General features: G+C 46.9%; 1 protein-coding gene and 1 long non-coding RNA gene across 2 annotated transcripts in view; one reads left to right on the top strand and one right to left on the bottom strand.

Moving 5' to 3' along the window:
- Positions 1–4,422: 4,422 nt before the first annotated feature.
- LOC129383564 (glutathione hydrolase 1 proenzyme-like) overlaps positions 4,423–21,641 on the bottom strand; it is a 116,729-nt gene continuing 99,510 nt past the window's right edge. The window contains exon 12 of the mRNA XM_055068195.2: positions 4,423–4,641. Within this exon, the coding sequence (XP_054924170.2) occupies positions 4,489–4,641 (153 nt within the window). The 3' untranslated portion in view covers positions 4,423–4,488. The remainder of the gene's footprint in view (positions 4,642–21,641) is intronic.
- On the top strand, positions 18,257–19,792 carry LOC140220013 (uncharacterized). The gene is made up of 2 exons (XR_011896261.1): positions 18,257–18,498; positions 19,665–19,792. It is a non-coding gene; the product is annotated as an uncharacterized lncRNA (long non-coding RNA).

The raw sequence follows: 21,641 nt of genomic DNA, 5'->3' as shown, positions 1-21,641 counted from the left end.
ATGAGCGGGAAATGTCGTGTATAAATGCGCACAAAAGCCTGCAGGAATTCTGTGTACGCATCATTTACATTGGTTTTATGAAACACAGATGACCAATCATGGTTCATGACGTCTTGTTTAAATGAAACGAGCCTGTCCTGGGTAACTCGCTGAACAATCAAAGGCTCAGATCTGGCATCCCTTTCCGCGGAACGAGAGGAGTAAATAAGAAAGACTGGGCAATGATCGCTTAAATCTGATGTTACTGTGCCAGCACTGCAAATGGTAGTGTCAATATCGGTAATAAGAAGGTCAAGCGCAGTAGAGCTACATTGTGTTACTCGGGTTGCAGTGGTAATTAAGTTGACAAAACCGTATGAAGACAGCGTGGTGTTGAACTCACGGACAGACCAATCTTGGTCCAGGATATTTAAATTAAAGTCCCCACCACAAACTAGGTAATAGTTGTTCTTACTTATGTAATCTAGCAACTGTTCGAATAAATCTAAAAAACGCAGCACATCCCCTGTCGGAGGGCGATAGATAACGGAGAAAATTTGCTTTTTGCATACCAGAGTAAGAATTTCATAGTCGTCGGTGATTCTGGTAAATTCTGAAACCATTTCGCATTTTTTTCGATCTGTAACATAGGTGGCAACTCCACCTCCTCGTTTACTATTCCGATTTATGTAGAAAGCATTGTAACCGGCTAGATGTAATATTTGGGAATCATTTTGATACCAGGTCTCCGAAAACATGATTATGCTGAACTTGAAAGAAAATTGGTCTAAGAAGAAGTCTATTGGGCGAACCTGTGCCCACAAAGACAGGCTACACTTAAGGGCCGTTTATAGTCCGACGTAACGCGCGCGCGCGCGCACGCTACGCTACGTCGGCGAAAACCGGCGCAGCCAACGTAACCGGCGGCTTCCGACGCGCCCCGACGAGCCCGGCGCCGATATGGCTCCTGAGCCATTCGCGCGTCGGAGTCGGCGGAACTCTCGCACCAAAATGCGTTGCGCGCGAAGAAAAAGGCGCCAACACAACTCCGCAGACGGCTTTTGCGGACGGCGCGCGACTTGGCGAACGTTCTGCGCATGCTCCGGAGATAGTAGCCGACGGCGGACGCGTTGAAGTATAGAGGGGATGGCATCTCGGCTGGCGCAGCGCAACCGGCTTAGCGTGACTGACCTCGAACGACGCTCGCCCGCGCGCCGATAACGTCGGACTATAAACGTGCCTTTAAAGCACAACGATAGCGGCGAACACAGTCGGCGAACGTCGAAAATCTGATCAGCGGGTCAAGCACGTCGGCTTTTATAGAACAGTCGTCGAATGTTCCAGAGTAACCGCTGAGACCAGCGTGTCTTCCACAAAGTTCTTCACTATTCGCGTCGCGAATCCATGCAATCAGATTACACAAGTTGCGGGGAAAGACAGCGGATAGAACTATCGATAACATCCGAGAAACTTCTTTTACATGCAGGTGCGTCCTGCGCTGTGCGATAACATTTGTTAGGTGGTGAGAAGTGGTCGCCCGATAAAGATAAAGAAGTAAACGTGTCAATATATCGAAAAGTTTGTATCCTGGAGGTTCAAGTAGACTTGTCCTGCAATATCAGTGGCTACAAATCGTGAATTGCAATGTCCGTAAAGTACATAAATTGTGAATTATTGAGCGTTTGTTAATTTGTTGAATAAGTGATTCGATTTCTCGTACATGTTCGCCTCTTCGAATAATCCAGTTCAAAGGCAAGAGTTATGCTATCTCCCACTGGCGATTTTTAATAATCTCGAAAATTTAAAAGTCATCACCCTGTATATATCTGTATGCGTTATACCAGTTATCGTGCGTTATCGTTATACCAGTATGCGTTATCGTTATACCAGTATGCGTTATACCAGTTATACCAGTTATACCAGTCAATAGTCTGGTTGGCTACCCTACACTGGGGTAAGGGAGAAGGGGAAGAGAAAGAAGGGAGAGAGAAGGTGTAGGTACGTGTACGGATAGCACTTCAGTTAAAGTCGCTCGAGCAAACCAGAAGTTCTGAGAAAACACAAAAGTGCCTTCACTGCCTTCTGAGCCGATGATCGTCCCGACCGATTTCGTATGTCAGCTGTTCATGACAACCGCGTCGGAGAACGGACTGCGTGTCCTGTATGCCGGTGTTGAGGCAGCCCCTTTTCTCAGTTTTAGAACATTTAACATACAAGGTATGCGCAGTCGATCTAGCAAGGCATGGCATATACATATGCCGGAATATGTACGAAACTGTTTGCTCACTGACAACGCCGCTGACACTGACACGAAATTTTCTGAGACACGGGGCCCTTAACGCTTTCGCGTTAAAACAGCTGACTGGGGGAAAGCATCCCATATATTCTTCAGTACTTTGCAACAGATGGATCAGCGCCCGGACATGTGCGTTAGAATGAAAAGTACTAATGTGTTAGGATGAATGCTTGCGGTATATATTTTTGGCTGTCTAATGTTAAGACCTGAAAAAGTAAATACCGTGATTTTGTGACAGTTATTGCTTACATATGTAAAGTAACGTGAAATATGAGCTCCGACACAGTGCCCGTCATGGAACTGGCCCCTGGATTACAGGGCTTCATTGACACGCGAGATATTGGTTTAATAACTACCAGTAATCTGAACGTGTTTAGCTCTGGAATTTTTGGTATATGTGCACCCCTGTGCAGTCTTGCGGACCCCTTTTACCACGCGCAGTATTTGAAGTAAAGGTACGTTATTATCTTTTTTATACAGGTGAGCTTCCTTTAGCTTATAACCACACTTCCAAAGTTATTGCTTAGCTCAAAAGGCGCCTGCATGTATTTCAAGTATCCAGAATGTCGTCACGGGTTCAATAGCGAAAGAGAGTTATCTAATCAGATTGCGCGCGTGAAGCGAATACTGGCGTATACATTCTCGATCACATTTCACCGCACTCGATTTCGCTGCAATGTTTGGCCATTCCAACCTGATGAACCGATACCTCGATTCGCAGATGAGATTCAGAGGAAGCACTATTTTGCGCGCCATCGTTGGGCTTTGATTGTTATTTTCTTTTCCAGCGCCAGCTCGCCTTGTAATGATTTATATTTGTTACTCTTTTGGAACAGCCTTCTTCTTCACATCTCTGCGACTTGATGTAGTATTACGATATTATAGCGAGATGCTCAAAAGACGAGCCGCCGCGAGAACGATGAAGTGGGTCTGTGCCCTTGGCGCTCAGGGATGAGGTCGTGAGAAATTGAGTCATTACAGTCATAGGTCATCATACAGTTTTAGATGGGGCGTTTATTGAAATAAAAGATGAAAGAGACATAAGCAATATGCTAGACTGCAATGCATGCGTGCGTAATACTGATTAGCTCAATCAGGTAAGTTCTCTGTCTCCACCTTATAGTGAAGGCGCTGGTAATGCCCTTCGCTTATAGCGGGAGTTGCAATAAGACGTGTTGGCAGGGCGACACGACAAATTCCGCAAGCGCAGCAGAAACCCGGCCAAACGAAGGCACACGCATAATCACGCCGCCTTAAGCACCTACCATTGTTTATTGTAGGGAACCAGGGAGTTACACTTATACCATAGACGTAGCAATCACTCGTTAAATGCTGTAAGCAAAAATGTTATTCAATATTTACCATTAAATGTTGAAATCGCCGTTTACGCAATACAATTACCTTCTTTTTCAAGAAATTCCTGCAGGTTTCTTGGTACACTCCAGTCCTAAACGGTATATCAGGCGGCGTATTCCATAATTGACTACATTATGGCTGTCTATGTCAACTGACGCTGGTTGGCTGGAGCTGTATGGGTGAGAATCGAACTAGCTTAGCACACCTGTTCTAGCTGGAACACCAGCCCCGCCAATATGCACTTCAGAAGCAGCTGAAATTGACAAGTCTCTGCATGCACATTTGCAGAATAACCCCCCTGTCCTACGTTTAACTATCTGAAAGGATAGCTCGGGCTTAAGCTTGCACATAAAGGCGATATCAATGATGAGGGCGAGCATTTGTCACTCCTGTAAGTGACTTACAGAGAAACCATGTTGCTTACACTGGTCTACTTAGTTGCCGAGTTCTCGCGACCTACCATTTATTCCCCTGCCTGCTTGACCAATGATACAGTTGCTGCAGGTTAGAGGAAGGCGGTAGACCATGGAAGCTCTGCAATTAGGTCTCCAAACAAGCCGCAAACGAAATTTTGTCAATTAACAATTCTTCCTTAAAATTCACAAACCTGAAAGTTCGGTTGCCATCGACCCCTACATATCCCACATTTCTTTAATACTTCTTTGTGCTAGTTGTGTCGGAAAACCACGATAGCAGCACAGGATATTATGGAGCGCTTCAGCCGTACTAACACCTTCCCGGCAAAACTAACAAAAACGACAAAGAAGATAAGTAGGCCTTCCGATATTGCTCTCTCTTTCTCTCTCTCTGTTATTTTATTTTTGCGCCTTTGTAGCATGTTATTTGTATTACAGGCACTATATGCCACAATTTTCGGTCCTCTTGCAGTAGTCCAACTTCATCGCCAGAGTTGCTTTCACACCGTCACTGGTGCCATCGCAGTGCACATTGTCGTTCGGGGCGAGCCAGGACACAAGGGGCTGCTTGGCGAATATTCCACTCGCCGTGGGCTGCAATCCCAAAGGGGGCAGTTCGTTAAACGCTGCTTTAAGACTTGAATGAAGATACGTATTGATTGGATTCAATACACAGCTATATCATCTATCTACGGTGCAAATGTATGCATGCGGTGCGACGTGCCTTTATTATTTGTGTTTTGCAAGTTATCTACAATCACGCCTCTCGTCTTGCCATCTGTCTTGTAAGAGTTTCTGGGCCCTGTAAGGTTGTCTTTCTAATTATTCCTGGCTGTTGAGAATGATGACCCATCGTAGTGTGCTTTGTCCTATACTGTTGGTGCTTCATGACACACAGGTCAGACAGCATGGAGTGGTGCTCCTTGGAAACTGCCTATAGGTGCAAGAGTGCTAAAGTGCAAGAAACGTCTACATCACGTTTAGAAGTTGAAGGTGTATTTGCTGGCCTTATTCGCGCACAGCGAACTAATCAGTCAAGGAGAAATGATGTGTAAACTGTCCAACTTTTTCACATCTGTGCTTGTTAACCACGCAGTGTACAAGTAGTTTTCTTGGCCAAATTTTACATTACACCACATGTAGAACGAGTGCATTGCTCGCACCAGCCGGACACCTTAAACACTATTCTTGCCTCCTCACTGGAAAAAGAGTTTCCCTGTTTGCGTCCGTGCCGCGCTACGAGATTAACCGTAATTTAGCTTAATTCGTTGAGAGGGTTCATAGAAATAGAGTAAACCGCTTAATGTTTAAATAACGCTGTTATCTATGCCACATATTTTTCCAGTATAACATCTTGTGACTTGTTAACGAGTTTTCTGGGCTGCCTCTGTTAAGATATGTCATGTGTCAAGCAAACTCGTACATCCATAACGCAATATCAATTCTGTTGTGAGGAGGGTCCCCTTTTCGTAATGTAAACGTTTTCGTGAAATACAAATTATTTGGGATTCGTTTCGGAACTGTACTTATCTGATCACACGCAACTGACTCGTCCACTGCAGTGGTGTCATCGCGCTCTCCCACTAGGCTGGTGCATTGAACCATGAGAACATGTGAACCATGAATCATGTGAACGGGTAGTGTTTCAGACAACCTGTATGATTTGAGAGTAGTGCCAAAAACATCTTCCCAGACCAGCTATAAACAGCTTTCTCTGAGCGCTCTAGCGTACTTGCCGCACTAACGTACTGTAGATAAAATACGAATACAGGAGCCCAGAAAACCTGAGCTGAGCCAATTCCGTTGCTCAGAAGAGGTTGGAATATGAGCCACTTTTCTTTACTACCGCAAGAACAACAAGCTCAGAATGCAACATGAATGCACTTTCAATTTTATTAGAACTGCAAAGAGCCCAGAGATGACCATAAAAGGTTTTAAAAAATAGGCAGAATGTTTATCTCAATATGGATAACGCGAGAGCTTTTCGAAGTGCAAGATTTATTAGTTAGGCGAGAATATTCTGTAAACTTTTACTAATTGGGCGATGATTTGTTTTTAACTTCCTCTAAAATTGGCCGATTATTAGTTTTTTTTTTTTTAATTTGGCGCCTTTGCGATTTTATTACGAAACGTATGAGTAATGTAGCTTCCTCATGGTTTATTTCATTTTGCAACCAACTGATTGTTGATTTCTCGAAAAATTTTTAAGCCTTGTCGTTTAACCTAAATTACGCCACAAGGGCACCTATTCGGTATCAGTGAGAGACGTCTTCTGAAGAAGCAAAGTTCACAAATTTTCAAATAACACTTTGCCCGAGATCAGCCCAAGTTTCGGTGAGCCAGTAGTTTTAATGGCCCGAAACAAAAAAATTTTTTTTTTTTTTTTACTGGGCTACGGCGTTTTATTTTCGCGTCAAACATTTTATCAATTAGAAAAATCTGCAAGTCGCAAAAGCGCTATGCACGTTTCGTGCATTATGTTTTCCTGCTCGAAATCACCCCAGTTTTTTCTAAAACAATACTTGATTCCTTTGTACAGAGACATTCGCCTACCACAAATAAAATGTTCGCAGGTAACACAAAATATTGCGGACCCCTCGAGTGTATCCTTATCTCAACACGCCCTGCGCATCAAGAACCAGCAAGGGACCGACCGCCAACGCTACATTCTTCGACGAAGCCACGTAGCACACCAGCGCGGGCGACCACATTTACTCTGAACCAAGTTACGCCGACTTGGACTTGGACGTCAAAAGTCCTCAGACGTTATTTGGGCCCTTACCGAGTCCTCCTACGTATAAGCACACCGGACTCTGAGGTCTTACCATCAGGCATTATGCAATCGCAGCGACGCCGCACCCAACCTGAAGTCGTTCGCGTGGTGCCTCTTGAAGAAATCTATGCGCTCTAACAAATTCTAAGACTTTACACTTTTCTTAGCCTAATATTATTTGTAGTACGTTTGATTATTTTCGCCTTCTTGTGCTATTTCCAACATCGAGACCATACCTATTAAAAGGGGGACATTCCCACAATTACTTGTTTCTTTTTACGGTGACCCTTTTCGAAGGCTTAAAACAAACGAAGCGCAAGAAGCGCCTTCCTGTAGACGAACTCTCTGGTATGTCGTTGCCGATTTGTTCTATTGTTTATGCGGTCGCTAAACCTTGTGTTGCACATTCTGGAAGGAACGTGAGGACCAGTGATGGTAGTGTAATGTGCTACGAGTCATGGTTGGGCAGCTGATGCGCTTAGCCCAGGGATAAGATTTCGACGACTGACAACTCAATTCACTGCTATCGTAGCGCTTGAGCGTTAGTTGCCTTCCAGGGCAAATGTTGGCCGTCTAAAGAGCTGGTTTTCTGATACGCAGTTCGGCCGTCTGGTTCTTCGCCGTCATTGAAACGTGATACTACATATTCATCGACAGTGTAAAGTCAGCGGAATGCGCAGCTGCTTGAAAGTTCTTGTTGTTCTTGAGTTTATGGACGCTATTGCAGTCAACATACGAAAATTAAATCTCTCTCAAATTTGGCCTATTCCGTTGTGCAGGCTCACGCGCCCAGAAACCAGTGAAGAACGTTTTGATAACAACAGAAGGCATAAAAATACAAAATGCTGCATCCGCTTCTGCACACAATTCATTGTTCCATCTTAATCGCTGTTCTTAGGCAAAATTAAAAGCACTTGATAATATATTCATCAAAGCTCAGCAATGTATACGAGTGCCGTTTGATAACTTTTGGTGGCGCTACAATTAAGGAAACTTTTGCACATGTCATCAAAAGTAACCCTAGTACTGCAGAACACATATGGACATATCTTTTCTAAGGAAATCATGTATGCCTAATTTATTCCTTATAATAAATTTTGTACCATTTTATGCGATAACTTGCGATTCACTGATGATATTGCCTTGTTTAGTAACTCACTCGACCAAGTGCAATGCATGCTCACTGACCTGGAGAGGCAAAGCAGAAGGGTGGCTCTAAAAAATCATCTGCAGAAAACTAAAGTAATTTTTATCAGTCTCGGAAGAGAACAGCAGTTTACGATAGGTAGCGAGGCACTGGACGTGGTAAGGGAATAAATCTACTTAGGACAGATAGTGACCGTGGATCCGGATCACGAGACTGAAATAATAAGAAGAATAAGAGTGAGCTGGGGTGCGTTTGGCAGGCATTCTCAGATCATGAACAGCAGGTTGCCATTATCACTCAAGAGAAAAGTGTATAAGAGCTGTGTCTTACTAGTATTCACGTACGGGGCAGAAACCTGGAGGCTTACGAAAATGGTTCTACTTAAATTGAGGACGACGTAACGAGCTATGGAAAGAATGATGGGTGTAACGTTAACGGATGAGAAAAGAGCAGATTGGGTGAGAGAACGAGCGGGAGTTAATGACATCTTAGTTTCTGTTTTTCTTTTTTTTAGTGCATTGTTCAATCGCACCAATGCAGTTCTCTGTTTATGTATGTTACATCCACTCCTGTAATAGCCCGTGATGAGCTGACAGTATCAATAAAAAAATAAAAAAATAAAGAAATCAAGAAAAAGAAATGGGCACGGGCAGTATGCGTAATGAGGAGAGAAGATAAGCAATGGTCATTAACGGTTACGAACTGGAATCTAAGCGAAGGGAAGTGTAGCAGGGGGTGGCAGAAAGTTAGGTGGGCGGATGAGATGAAGTCTGCAGGGACAACGTGGCCACAATTAGCACATGACCGGGGTAGCTGGAGAACTATGGGAGAGGTATTTGCCCTGCAGTGGGCGTAACCAGGCTGATGATGATGATGAACAGATTTTAACAACAATATTGTTACGCGAACGAAGGATTAAAACTGGAGGCTATTTACAAAATACACTTACAAGGGACAATGCAGCACTGGCCAGTTCAGCCGAAAGCAGGAGAGCCAGTGAGCGTTCTTCCTCCTCTTTTCTGGAGTGATGACGCCCACGCGCCTCGCTCAAACAATCAAATACAACACGCGTGTAACAATATATATAGTATTAATCGTCAGCCTACGAATTACTTCATGAAATGCCGCACTTTCCTTTTTGTTTCGGCATTTATTGTTTACCCTATTCTATGGCATGGTGTGCATGCAGCGCATTTACTATAGTTTACTGATATGTGCTAATTTTATTTGTTGATAAGAAATATCCTGTTCATTCCTATGCGGCGAATCATTTGTAACCGTTTCTTTGATCTGTTTGGCTCCCTGACTCGGAAGTCCGCTGTCGACGACTAGTTTACGAAAATATTTTGTGTCCAATAGAAGGAAGACAATGAAATTAAAATTATGTTGGTCTTTTTTCTAGAAACAAACGGTCGCCTCTATAGTGGTAAAGAGAATGCGACTGGTTTACTAGCAGACATTTCTTTAAGCACCACGATGCGTTATTTTATCGATTAATTTCTTCTTTAGTTTCGTAGCATAATAGGTCATGAGAACATGCTTGAAAAGTGAGCATGACCCTGAGCTGTATTCTAGTCGCCTAAGATTATACGGATGCGCGTTTTCTTGTTGTTAAGGCCATATACGGGGTGTTCAAAGTTAGGCGTTACGTATTTCAAAAATTTAGGCACTGGGAGGCGCGCGAAGAGCACCTGTGCAAATAAGTTATCTGGCCAGGAGGACACAAAGTGAGATGGTAACTTTCTGTTGACTGCAGTAAGTGAATAGGTTTGCATTGAAAAGTTAAAAAAAAAATTATGAGGTTTTACATGCCAAAACCACTTTCTGATTATGAGGCACGCCGTAGTGGAGGACTCCGGAAATTTCGACCACCTGGGGTTCTTTAACGTGCACCTAAATCTAAGTGCACGGGTGTTTTCGCATTTCGCCCCCATCGAAATGCGGCCGCCGTGGCCGGGATTCGATCCCGCGACCTCGTGCTCAGCAGCCTAACACCATAGCCACTGAGCAACCACGGCGGGTTTGGGAGGTTAGGGGCAGTCGTGTTTCTACACATTATTAGTTGGAAGAATTATTCTAGCGTGCCTGTGCTCCAAGATACCCGACTCCAATTTTTAACTGTCGTTCGCGTGATTACGCATGCAAGAGAGTGAGGATGGGCGCAAAGCTCCTCCCTCATTTGGCGCGCATGTTGCGTGCGGCGTTTCGTCTGACAATGGGGTGGAGGCATTGGCAAAGATGATGACTGTCACCTTTCCCCAGCCTGTTATACTTAGTGGTACAGGCCGGAGCACCTTTCTTTTACATCTCTTTTAGCTCCCAAATAATGTGTCACCGTTCCCCTCTCGGCTGGAGAAATAAACACGAGAACCCAGAACCTCCGTCTTAACACGCGACCGCATAGCCTGTAACGATTGCGGCAGTTAGCATGGCCAGATAATGGCCCGAGCAAAGAACCAGGAGGGCACTGCGGTGCGTAATGGTGACTAGACGAGCGGGCATGGTCCTTGCCTCGGCTACGCAAATAAAGTGACTGCTGATCAGCGCAAAGGGCCTCCTTGAAGTGACGCGGTTATTGCATGCGGCGTTTAGTCTGACAACGGGGAGGTGGCATCGGCAAAGATGATAACTGTTCCCCTTCCCCTATCGGCTGGCGCAGAAGCTGATTAAATGGCGCCATGCTCTATGCGAAATTCCGAACAAAGCACCGGAAATATGAGCATAGGCCCACAAATCTTCGAAGTTCTTTGATGATCCTAGGCTGCGGAAACTCAGCAACTGTTCGAAGTTTTGCAGGATCGGGTAGATAACCGTGCTTGGACACATTGTAGCCTAAAATAGGGAAACTATCATGAGGCGAAGCAGCACTTTTTGAGGTTGAGTTGTAGGCGAGCGTTGGTTAAACAGGTCAAAAAAAGTCTGAGGCGGAGTAGGTGAGTCGGAAAATCAGGCGACAAAACCACGACATTGTCGATGTAATGAAGACATATACACTACCTAAGGCCCCGCGCAGCAAGTTGTCCATGAGTCGTTCAAAAGTGGCAGGTTCGTTCCAAAGCCCGAAAGGCATCACGTTAAATTCATATAAGCCTTCAGGCGTAATTAATGCGGTGTTCTGGCGATCGCCCGCAGCCATCGGGACCTGCCAGTACCCTGAAGGCAAGTCGAGGGACGAAAAGAATTCTGCTCCCAGAAGGCGATCAAGAGCATCGTCGATGCGCGGCAAAGGATAGACGTCTTTGCATGTTCCTTTATTTAACTGACCTGAGTCAACGCAAAAGCGAATAGACCCGTCCTTCTTGCGAATGAGAACGACAGTAGATGCCCACGGACTGTGCGAAGGTTGAATAACGTCAAGGCGCAACATATCTTTGACTTGGGTGGTAATGAGACGACGCTCTTCGGCAGAGACGCGGTATGGCCGTTGACGTAACGGCTGATCCGAACTGGTGTCAATGTAGTGCTTCACTTCCGACGTGCGGCCTAGTTGAGGTTGTGAAACGTCGGACGAACTTCTAAAGTGTTGAAGGAGATCAAGAAGGCCGGTGCGTTCGATGGGTGTAAGTGTATTGGTGATGGCACTGGAGAACATATCCCCGGACGTCTCCACAAGCGCCGAAATTGCAGATGGTTGGCCGGAGTCCGCATCAAAGGAGTCTACGGGGACGTCAACCAAAGGCGCAGAGTCCAGGCATTCCACGAAGCCAAGGCATTCACCAACGAGCAGCATAATAAGCGCAAAGAGGGGATTGTAGAAATATATATTGCTACAGCCGCCGGTGATGTCAAGCGTTGCGAAGGGTAGTGGGAAAGCTTTAGGGCTCATGAAGACGCCGGAAAATGTGAAGAGGAACGTTGCATCAGTGATGACATCGCAGAATACGGGTACGAGGGCGAATGAACCAGGCAGAATATCTGTGTCCTCGCGCACGGTAAGTTTAGAAGGGCAATCATGATCTTCGTGTAATGGGGCGTCACAGAGAAGGCAAAATTCAACTTCAGCACGTGCGCAGTTCATTTCCGCTTTATGGCGAGTTAAGAAGATCCATCCGAACATGACGTCATGCGAGCAGGCTGGAACAACAATACACTCGACTATATAAACAATGCCGTGAATAAGCGCACGTACAGTACAGGCTGCGTGCGGAATGACGTGCTGCGCACTTGCGGTACGAATCGACAGTCCTGAAAGCAGCGTGGTCACCTAGCGCAGTGAGCGGCAGTTTGACGGCTATCACAGAAACGGATGCACCGGTATCCACAAGAACGAATGCAGGAACACCTTCTACAGAAATTTCCAACACGTTGGCAGGACACGCGCGAGGACTTAGACAGTTCGAACGGGGCACAGTTCTTGCCTCTTCAACTCCGGCGTTCAGTTTTGCTGGGAGGTCAGCACGAGGATATGGCTGGGGGGAAGGCGCTGCTCATTGGCGGAAGGGGTGACTGCTGTACTGGAATGGCCGAGAGGCGTCGCCGAACACTTGAGGGCGATTGCGGCAATGTCGGGGGACGTGTCCGAGAGTGCAGCAGGAATAACAGATGGGACAATTGTCAGGTGTCCTCCGAGAATTAGCTCTCGGTGCGGTCCAAGATGCAGCATGGGTTTCTGGTGGCACCGTTTGGGAATGGGTCGCGAAAGACGCAGGCGGAGGCCTGCGTACTGCCTGCGCTTACGTAAGAGGCGCGGCCACAGGCAGGACTGGCTGCGCATAGGTGAGAGGCAGGTTGACGGGCTGCACTGCCAGCACATAGATGAGATTAGCGGTGGTAGGCGGCTGGTGGTGTGCAGAAGGGATAACTTGAGCGACCTCTTCGGCAATGAGGGTGCGGAGCGTGTATGGAATACGGGAGGTGCGCTCGTGAGAGATGAGACCTAAAGAAAGTTGACGGGAAACTTCCTCACGCACGAAGTCCTTGACCTGCTGAAAGAATGAGGATTTGTCGTACATGCTGTCAAGGCACGCCAACGAGTCGTCGCCTCATGGAGGACGCCGAGTCGAAGCGGGTTGCTTCCTTAACTCATCATAACTTTGGCATAGGATGATGACTTCGGAAACGGTGCGCGGATTCCTGGCTAGGAGCATCTGGGATGCACCGTTATCAATGCCTTTCAGTACGTAGTGAATTTTCTCAGCTTCGGGCATGGCGGCGTTGACTGATTTACAAAGATCCACGACGTCTTCAGTTGTAGCTGGCGAACGTTTCTCCCATATGCTGTGCTCGGGCGCCCAAGTGTTGTTCAGTGCGCTGCTTGCGAACAGTAGTTCGGCCGAACGCTTTCGCAAAGGTTGTCTTGAAGACGGATCAGATGGGTACGACGCTATCGTGGTTATGAAACTGGAGTTGCGCCACGCCAGCCTCATAAAGCCTGACGTAGGTTAACTTGGCTGGGTCATCCAACTTGTTGCTCACCCGTTCATATGACGTAGGCCCGTCTTCCACGTCTTCGTCGTCTGCCCTGCTGAAGATCTTGGGTTCCCGTCATCGTGAAATGACGGCGCACGTGACGGACTGTGGCGCCGGCGCCGTTTGGGATGAACTGCCGATCATGGAAGGCGCTGGCGTTCTTGATCGCAGCTCCACGGTTTTAAGCAACGGGGTTTGAAGCCCAGCAACTCCACCAGTTGAGAAGAGGTTTACTTGCGACACCTTATGCAAAGGCACAGCAACCGGGAATGGCGAGGCAGCTGTTCTATCGGGGTTTCGAAATCGAAGCCGTATCTGGAGCACCCTCGGGGGGCGCTTACGTACAGACGCCCCACCTATTTAATGCGTGCGCACTACAATCAACTCTGTCTGCCTTGGTCTCCTTCTGCATCTCTGTGCCTCTCTCCGGCCGCCGACCCGTGTTGCCCAACGTGCCCGGCGTGGTGTTCATGGCGGCCACGCCGACGTAACAGTTTGGCGACAAGGATCCAACTACATCGAGCCTACCTGTGAATGGCGGCAAGGCATCTTTTGCTTCTGCTGCCGTTATGCCAAGGAGTATTTTTCGCACTTTTACTGCCGCCTTATTTTTGCTTGCTACTGCTGCTAGCCCATTGTCCGACACTACTGCGGCGTCACATAGCACCTGTCCTCTTCGGCTCAGCATGAACGCGGCAATTGCCCCTCCCCCACCTTTCTTCTCGTGCCCCGGCGTGCCGCTTAATCCATGGCTAAAATGGCGACGTGTCTTACAGGCATACGTCTACGCCGCCTCCAGGAACGCTACGCCGGAACACAAGAAAGCGCTTCTCAACGTGCTAGGGGTGGAAGGCGTCAGCGTCTACTATAACATCGTCGACACGCACACTGAGGCCGACGAAGGGACATGGCACGCGGGGCCATGTGACGTTTATGAAGAGGCGCTAGAAGTGCTGGATAAGCACTTTTCGACTAAAGAAGATTAATTTTGCCGCCGCGCCCAATTTAAGTGCATAGTCCAGAGTCCGGCAGAGACTACTACCACGGATGCGCCGCGGCTCGCCAAATCGTTCAAGTTCGAAGCCGCCACCGACCTCATGGTCCAAGATCAAATTCTCTGCGGCTTGCAGTCGCAAGAGCTTCGCAGCAGGTTCATCCAACTCGACGAGGTCTTCACTGGTAAAGAGGCATTGGAGATTGCGCAAGAAGAAGAACGTACTGATGAAATCATGGAGAAGCTCAGCGCTCTACATGTAGACGCCATTTCACATCGTCGTCAACCTCAAGATGGCGGTCGCGAGCAGTCCCGTCTTCCTCGGGACCTTCAAGACAGTGGTCTTCCCCACACGACTGCATTTCCATATGGTGGTCTTCCCCGTCGACAAGATGGCGGTTGTCCTCCCCGTCCGACTGCATTTCAATATGGCGGTCCTGTCCGCCCTACGCTGTTCCAAGATGGCGGTTATCCCCCCCGTCCGACAGCATTTCAATATTGCGACCAACGGACAGACGCTTCCCCCGACCGCGCTGAGATGGCGGACGTCGAGAGCGAGGAGGTGGGCCTCCCCGTCAGGGATGGAGGCAATCGGGCGCTTCCTGTCCTTGTCCTTGTCCTTCCCCCACAAGTTCTGCCATACATGTGGGAGGTGGGACATTTTTTCAAAATGTGTCGTTAATCAGAAAGTACATCGGGACCAATCGACGAGCTGGAAACGCAAGAGAATACTACTATAACGAGAGTGACCACTCTACCCATAGAATACACTCTTGGCTTCTGGGACTCGATGCTGTTAAGGCACTCAAGCTAGTCATTGATGGAGCGACTTTGTCTTGCAGTCAAGCCTCATCTTCACCACTGGATTTCGATATCGGTTCCCGCTGGACGGAACGTTATCCGACTTCCCTTAACTTGTACGGTACAGCGGACTTCGGCAGTGCACCGCATTCAAACGCTTGTTCGATGGCACCACCAACGAGAGTGAACCAGTATAGAGTGTTGGAACACTATGACTTAGTGTACTTACACACATCATTGGACTTCGGAAATGTGCCATGTCTGAAGTTCCGTGCAACTCCAACGCCAGCGAGCGTCATCCCAGTTAAAGCGTCGCGACGGCAAGCTCCACGTAAAGCCCAGGTGGACTCTACATCACGGGTCAATTTGCGTGTTGAATGCATTCCTTCCAGGTATTTCTATAGTCGCATGCATGCTAAGGCACAAAATCCTCTTACCAATTTTGTTGCAAAACAGTCAGATGCAATTACTTCACACATTTCAGTGCAGTTCTTCTCATTCGCGAGTGCGTTCTGTTACATCTCGTAAAGTAGCTCGAATGAGTGTTTCATGCTCAGCCGTAAGGGCAGAGAGTCAGGCACGATTACTTATGCTGACTGACGTCCACAGTCAAAATGCTGCGCTAACAGCCCCCACTGCGCGGAGCGCATCATATGATCTCAGGATTCTATTCAGGCACCACTTTTGCGTCCAGCTGTGGTGCCCAGACAATACGTCCTTTCTCCTGATAGGCATCTAGCTGAACCGATTCATTCAATGCAGGCACCTTCTCAACGAATGGCTGATGTGCGGAGTCCTCATGCTGTCCTTGAAACACTTCCATGTCTCCGAGCCTTCGTGCTCACATGCAGTTCTTCGTAAATCTTCGCTCCCAGCTGTCTCTGACGCCAATCTTCGGATTCTTTTGAATCTTGTTCTTCGCCTTCATAGTCGTATGAGAGCTAGAAAGCTCACATCCCGAGTCTTATTCTCCACCCCCAGTTTTGTCTGGTAGGTGGTTAATTGAGCGGCAAAGTTGAAAACCGGAGCCATTATTGGCACCGCGACGATCAAAACGGCGACGCCAGAAACAGCGTCATTTACACGATTTTTTTACATGATGTGTAAGTATTTCATCTCCTCATGTTATATTTCATGCCATGTTAGTAATTCGTGTTAAACCTGGACAAGTGTTCAGTTCAGATAATTGAGTGCTGGTCAATCCATAATTACGTGTTATCTCATGTATGTGTATAAATATATATTTGCAAAAAAAGGTGTTCATTTATTGTTTTCAAGGGTACACAGAGTGCTTCATGTTCTGCTGTTGTTTGCCAGGGAGGAGAGCAGAGACCCAGTGTTATGTGTCATTCGGAAATGTGTATAGATGGCCCTTTAAAGGTCCTTGCACCATTAAACGCCACATATCATCATCATGCTTCCTTACTTGTGTAATGTCAGTCGGAAATGCGAATGCCATTTAGGAATGTATAAGAATGTTTCCTTGCTTATTGTGTAATATGCTTTCTATCATTGAGATTGCGTAATGTCACAACGTCTCAAAATAACTTTTTTTTTAAAGTGGGGATGACGTTGTATCGCGGTTTGGAAATAGAAACCGTTCCTGAATCGTACCTGAAACCGTACCGACGCCCAACCTATTTAAGCCATGCACATTACAATAATCTCGCCGTCTGCCTCGGACTCCGTCTGCGTCTCTCTGCCTCTCCCCGGCCGCCGCCCCGGCGTTCCCAACGTGCCCGGCGTGACGTTCATGGCGGCCACGCCAACGTAACAGCAGGCCAAAGCACCGTCCAAAAAGACGCCAGCAATCAGTAGCGCGAAGCGAGCTGCGCCATCGCGATCCGGCTGTACCGCGAGACGCGTCTTTTTCGGCACTATATATATATATATATATATATATATATATATATATATATATATATATATATATATATATATATATATATATATATGTATATATATGTTAGCAGGAAAGAGACGACGACCTTTCTGGCAGGCTTACATACGAAACGTTTCCGGCTGGTGGACCAGCCTTCGTCAGAGTACAGTAATGCATGAACAACATATACACAGCTTTAAGAGCACCGTAGCAAGAGCAGAGGGCGCACTATCTGCGCTGAGTAAATAAGTCTTCCAAAAAGTTTGTCGTCACATTCCTGCGTATGTTAAACATGATCTGAAGTGAAGGCGCTAAAATGACGGAGGACAAAGAAGAAACACACACACACACACACAGGGCGCGTGTGTGTTTCTTCTTTGTCCTCCGTGATTTTAGCGCCTTCACTTCCGATCATGCTTAACCAACACGCCCAACTATCCATCCCAACTGCGTATGTTACGTCGGGTTCTGCGTGCTGAACATTGAAGAATAGCCAGAGCTTTAAAATATGGCGATGCACTCTAAGACGACGCGACCGAATGCATGTTGCTCACTTTTATGTGTAGTGTGTCACACTATCTTATTTTGCTTAATGAGATAATGAGTCAATATTAGTTAACCAACTTCTGAATCAACGAAGTTAGGAAAACAATCCAATTAGAAAGTTTCAGCGTGCTTTGCAAAACATCTGAATAACCAGTTTCTGTCTTTCTACCAAGTATTGGTATTTTTCAGCTTACTATGGATGCCCGCAGACTACGAAAAAACCCCACGTGACATTCCGGCTTGCTTGTAGTGGTTACACTGCCCCAAGCGTTCCGCGAAGAAACAAACGCAGCTCTTAACCGGGTGTGCTGCCGCTGCGTCTGCTTATCACTAACATGAACCGCCGCGAGGGAAGCAATCGCTGGCGTAAATCACACAGACAACGCCTTCGTCACTGCCCTGTAGCCGTTTAAGCGGCAGCACGCCCTGCTAGATGCTATCTTCGTTCGTACGCGGACCATAGAGAAAGACATTCAGCTAGAGGGGAGGGACACTCTTCAAAAACTGGCAACAGGAAACACGTCACGCCTAGTTGCAACTCCATCCGTTAGTTGACGCGAGCATCAGAAAAGAAGAATGTGAAATAAACTTCCAGGCAACGTTTTATTTTTTTTTTATTCTTTCCCATAAAAGTGAAAAAGTTTTGCGTGTAAATGAACTTATACTGTGAAACATTTTGTTGCGTTGCCTAGCGACAAGCTAGCGGCACGCCAGACGCGCGTGCATACGTCATGCGCCAGACAAGCCGCAAGAGGTAGCGAGGCCGGCTGCGCATGCGAAGCTCGCGTGCTCGGCGACCCGTCTCTTCTGGATGTAGCCCGTTTTTGGGGCTCCCGGCGTTCTCTTGTGTTCCGCCTGCATTTCGACACGGCACCGCTGCACTACTGGACTACAGCAAGGTGAGGAATTTTGTTTGACAGTCCGCGACGCACTTCAAGCACATTTAGGCTTACTGCACAAAACTGAACCTATGTAGTGACACAGTTATCGAAAGACAGCTCCGCAGTCCAAGCCTAGTTAATATGAGTTAATTAGTCGTACTGGGAGATGCTTGCGACGCTTTTTATGAGCCCAAGCATAATTATAACTTATTTCGGTAGTTTTTGGGCACGCTCGCCGCACCTGGCTTTCTGACGAAAAGCACCTTGGCCGTGTGACGCAGTTTCGCGTGTACTGAATCTTACCGGGAGAAGTGTTGGCGCTTTCTCTGACCCCAGACGTTATTGTAACTAATTTCACTACCTTTTGGGGTACTTTTCAAGCTCGGCTGTGTGCCGCAGTTAGTTTCGCGTGTACTGAATCTTACTGGTAGAAGTTCGTGACGCATTCTCTTACCCGAAAAAGTATTGTAATTTATTTGGTCACTTTTTGGGATGTCTTGAGGCATGCTTGCCGCACCTGGGGTTGTGAAGGTGTTTGCAAAAAAGCAAGCAGGCCACAGTGAGTTCGTTTTGCGCGTACTGAATTTTAGTGGGACAAGTTTGTGACGTGTTTTATAGCCCTGCAACAAGATATACCTTTATTCCGGTACTCACGCTTGTCGAAAACGCGACGAGCGATTGCCGAGAGTGATAACACGGGAGTGTTGCATGCGCCGGCAGGACGCGTAAAAGATCACACGGAGGTGCTCAAGAACATGACATTTATGTATTCTGAGCGACTGAAAACAGGCTTTCCACCCACGTGTTTTGAGTGCGGCTAGAAGGCATTCTGCGAGCGTGTAACATGGTCTGGCTGAGCCTGTGTTGTAGCCACCTTTGTGTACTTGGCGTGCCATCGCGTCGACTGAGGCCAAGTTGTTTTGGAAGCGCGCAGTCACCCGTGCATTTGTGCACTTAAAGTGCAGGAAATAATGCCCGGGAAGGGAGCGGTGCTTGAAAAGTTGTTTTGTTCATATTTTATGGCATTGTTTGGGAGAAGTCGTTGCTGCGAAATGTACGTAAAAGTGAATTTATCTGTAATGCCGCTCATTCACCACTTACGCACGTTTCGCCTCTATACACGCAATACTCCTGTTAGGTCAATATACCAAAATGATACATGCTTGTAATTTACTTTCTTTCAGCTGATGGCATCCGGTGGACCTTCGTAAGGCAACGACTGCTGCTTACCTGGTGCCGCAACTTTAGATGAATGTAGAAGCCCGGAACGAGTATTTCTACAGAGCAAAATAAACATTTCATCATTTCAGAAGACGTCTTGCGTTTTCTTTATGAAATTGCACCTAGCGGATTCGGCGGAGTCTTGTAAAGGTCGTTCGCAATCATTTTTACTAAATAATGAAACTACTATTCTACGCCAAGACCACGCGGGGTTCAGCAGAAGCAAAAATAAAAAATAAATAAATAAATAAATGCCGCGCCGAACAGCGGAGCCGGCGCGGCGTGTATCAACTGGTGTTCAAAACGCGGGCGCCCAACACCGAAACCGGAAGGAGTTAATACCATCCGCTTGGTGTCCTACAGTCAATTCTATATGGGAGTGTCCGCTCTTGTTGAAATTTCATTCTCTATGCGCGGACAGTTTGGGAGTGCTGCAACCTCGGCGCGGAAGCGGGTATGTCACGTGCCATGTCGCGCAAAATCCGGCGTCGGACGTCATTTCGGCAAAAAGGATTTTCGAACCATATATGCGCAGGCCGTTCATGTGACGCAAGGAATTCACTGAACTAGTAATTGAATTTGCCAAGCTAAAATACGTGGAAAGCATCGTAAACTATGACTTACAACTTACGGACACGATAGCTCTCGGCGTGTAATTTTAATATATGAGAAAACATAATTGTGTTAGGCGAAAAATCAAACAAGTCCTATTTCCAGCGTTTCTACAATGCATAGGCCTGAGACGGCGTCCGCCATTCGCGCACGCCGGCGCGTAAATATCTGATAGTCCACGGAGTGGTACGCCCGCTTCCTCGAAGCACTTCCAGATGGCGCTCGCCTTCGCCGCATCGCGGCCTATCCGAGAGGCCGAGTTTCGACGAGAATGCCCGCCTTCGGGCATAGCATTCGCCGCGAGCGGTTCCCCGTAAACATTATGGTTACATACGCTGTAGTTGCCGGGAAACGCGAGTAGTAGTCAGGGATTTTTGACTGCTATCGCGTTCCACTCTCAAAGGCGGAGCTTAAGCGTTCTCCACATTTACTCTTGTAGTTTGCAGGCATCCGCCGTGAACTGAAACACGCTAATACTTAATAGATTCAAAGTTAGCACTATCTAATTGGACGTTTTGCAAAGCCCTCTACAAGTTTCTAATTGGAATTTTTTTGCCCAGCTACGTTGCTTGAGATGTCTTTTAATTAAGCTTGACTGATTATCTACGTAAGCAAAATACAAGATTAGCGTACAAAAGTACATACAATAGGGAGTAGCATGCATTTGGTCGCGTCGTATGTATATATATATATATATATATATATATATATATATATATATATATATATATATATATATATATATATATATATATCCGCGCCATGCTACTGCTGCAGCATACGGGGCCATATCTACTAGTTTTACAGATGCCGCCCACACGATGAACGATGCGGCTATGTTGCCTTTGAGCGCGATGCGTCATCTTCTCTTTTGCCTCACAGCCGACCTCCGTTCTCTCACTGATCTCCATCTCCGGCCGGCTTCTCCAAGACAACCGCGTGTTGACGTACCTCGAGACGTCACTACCCGTCATCATTCCGACGCTACGTTTCCCCAATACGTCCAGCCTCTCAGATCCGTTTCCTCGCGGAAAATTATTCTGTGAAGCTTTTATAGGGAGACCTGCACATTGGCGAACTGTTGCAATTCGTCGATAGCGACCGTCAAGCCTGCTATTAGTGTCTGTGGAAGGTGTGCGGTTATTGGCTTTGGTTCGCAGGGGAACTACAATTTCTGTTATGGGTTCATTCAGACTTCTGCGCTCACATGAAAAAAAAAAAAAGTGAAAACAATTATTCATCCATCCGCACAATGTACTGCATACACCATCATTGACAGTATCCGTCACCCCATTCAGTCTGCCATTTTATTCGCGGGCGGTCACGAT

This window comes from Dermacentor andersoni, chromosome 8 (assembly GCF_023375885.2).
Source record: "Dermacentor andersoni chromosome 8, qqDerAnde1_hic_scaffold, whole genome shotgun sequence".
NCBI classification, from domain to species: Eukaryota; Metazoa; Arthropoda; class Arachnida; order Ixodida; family Ixodidae; genus Dermacentor; species Dermacentor andersoni.
This window is presented reverse-complemented; position numbering and strand designations above follow the sequence as displayed.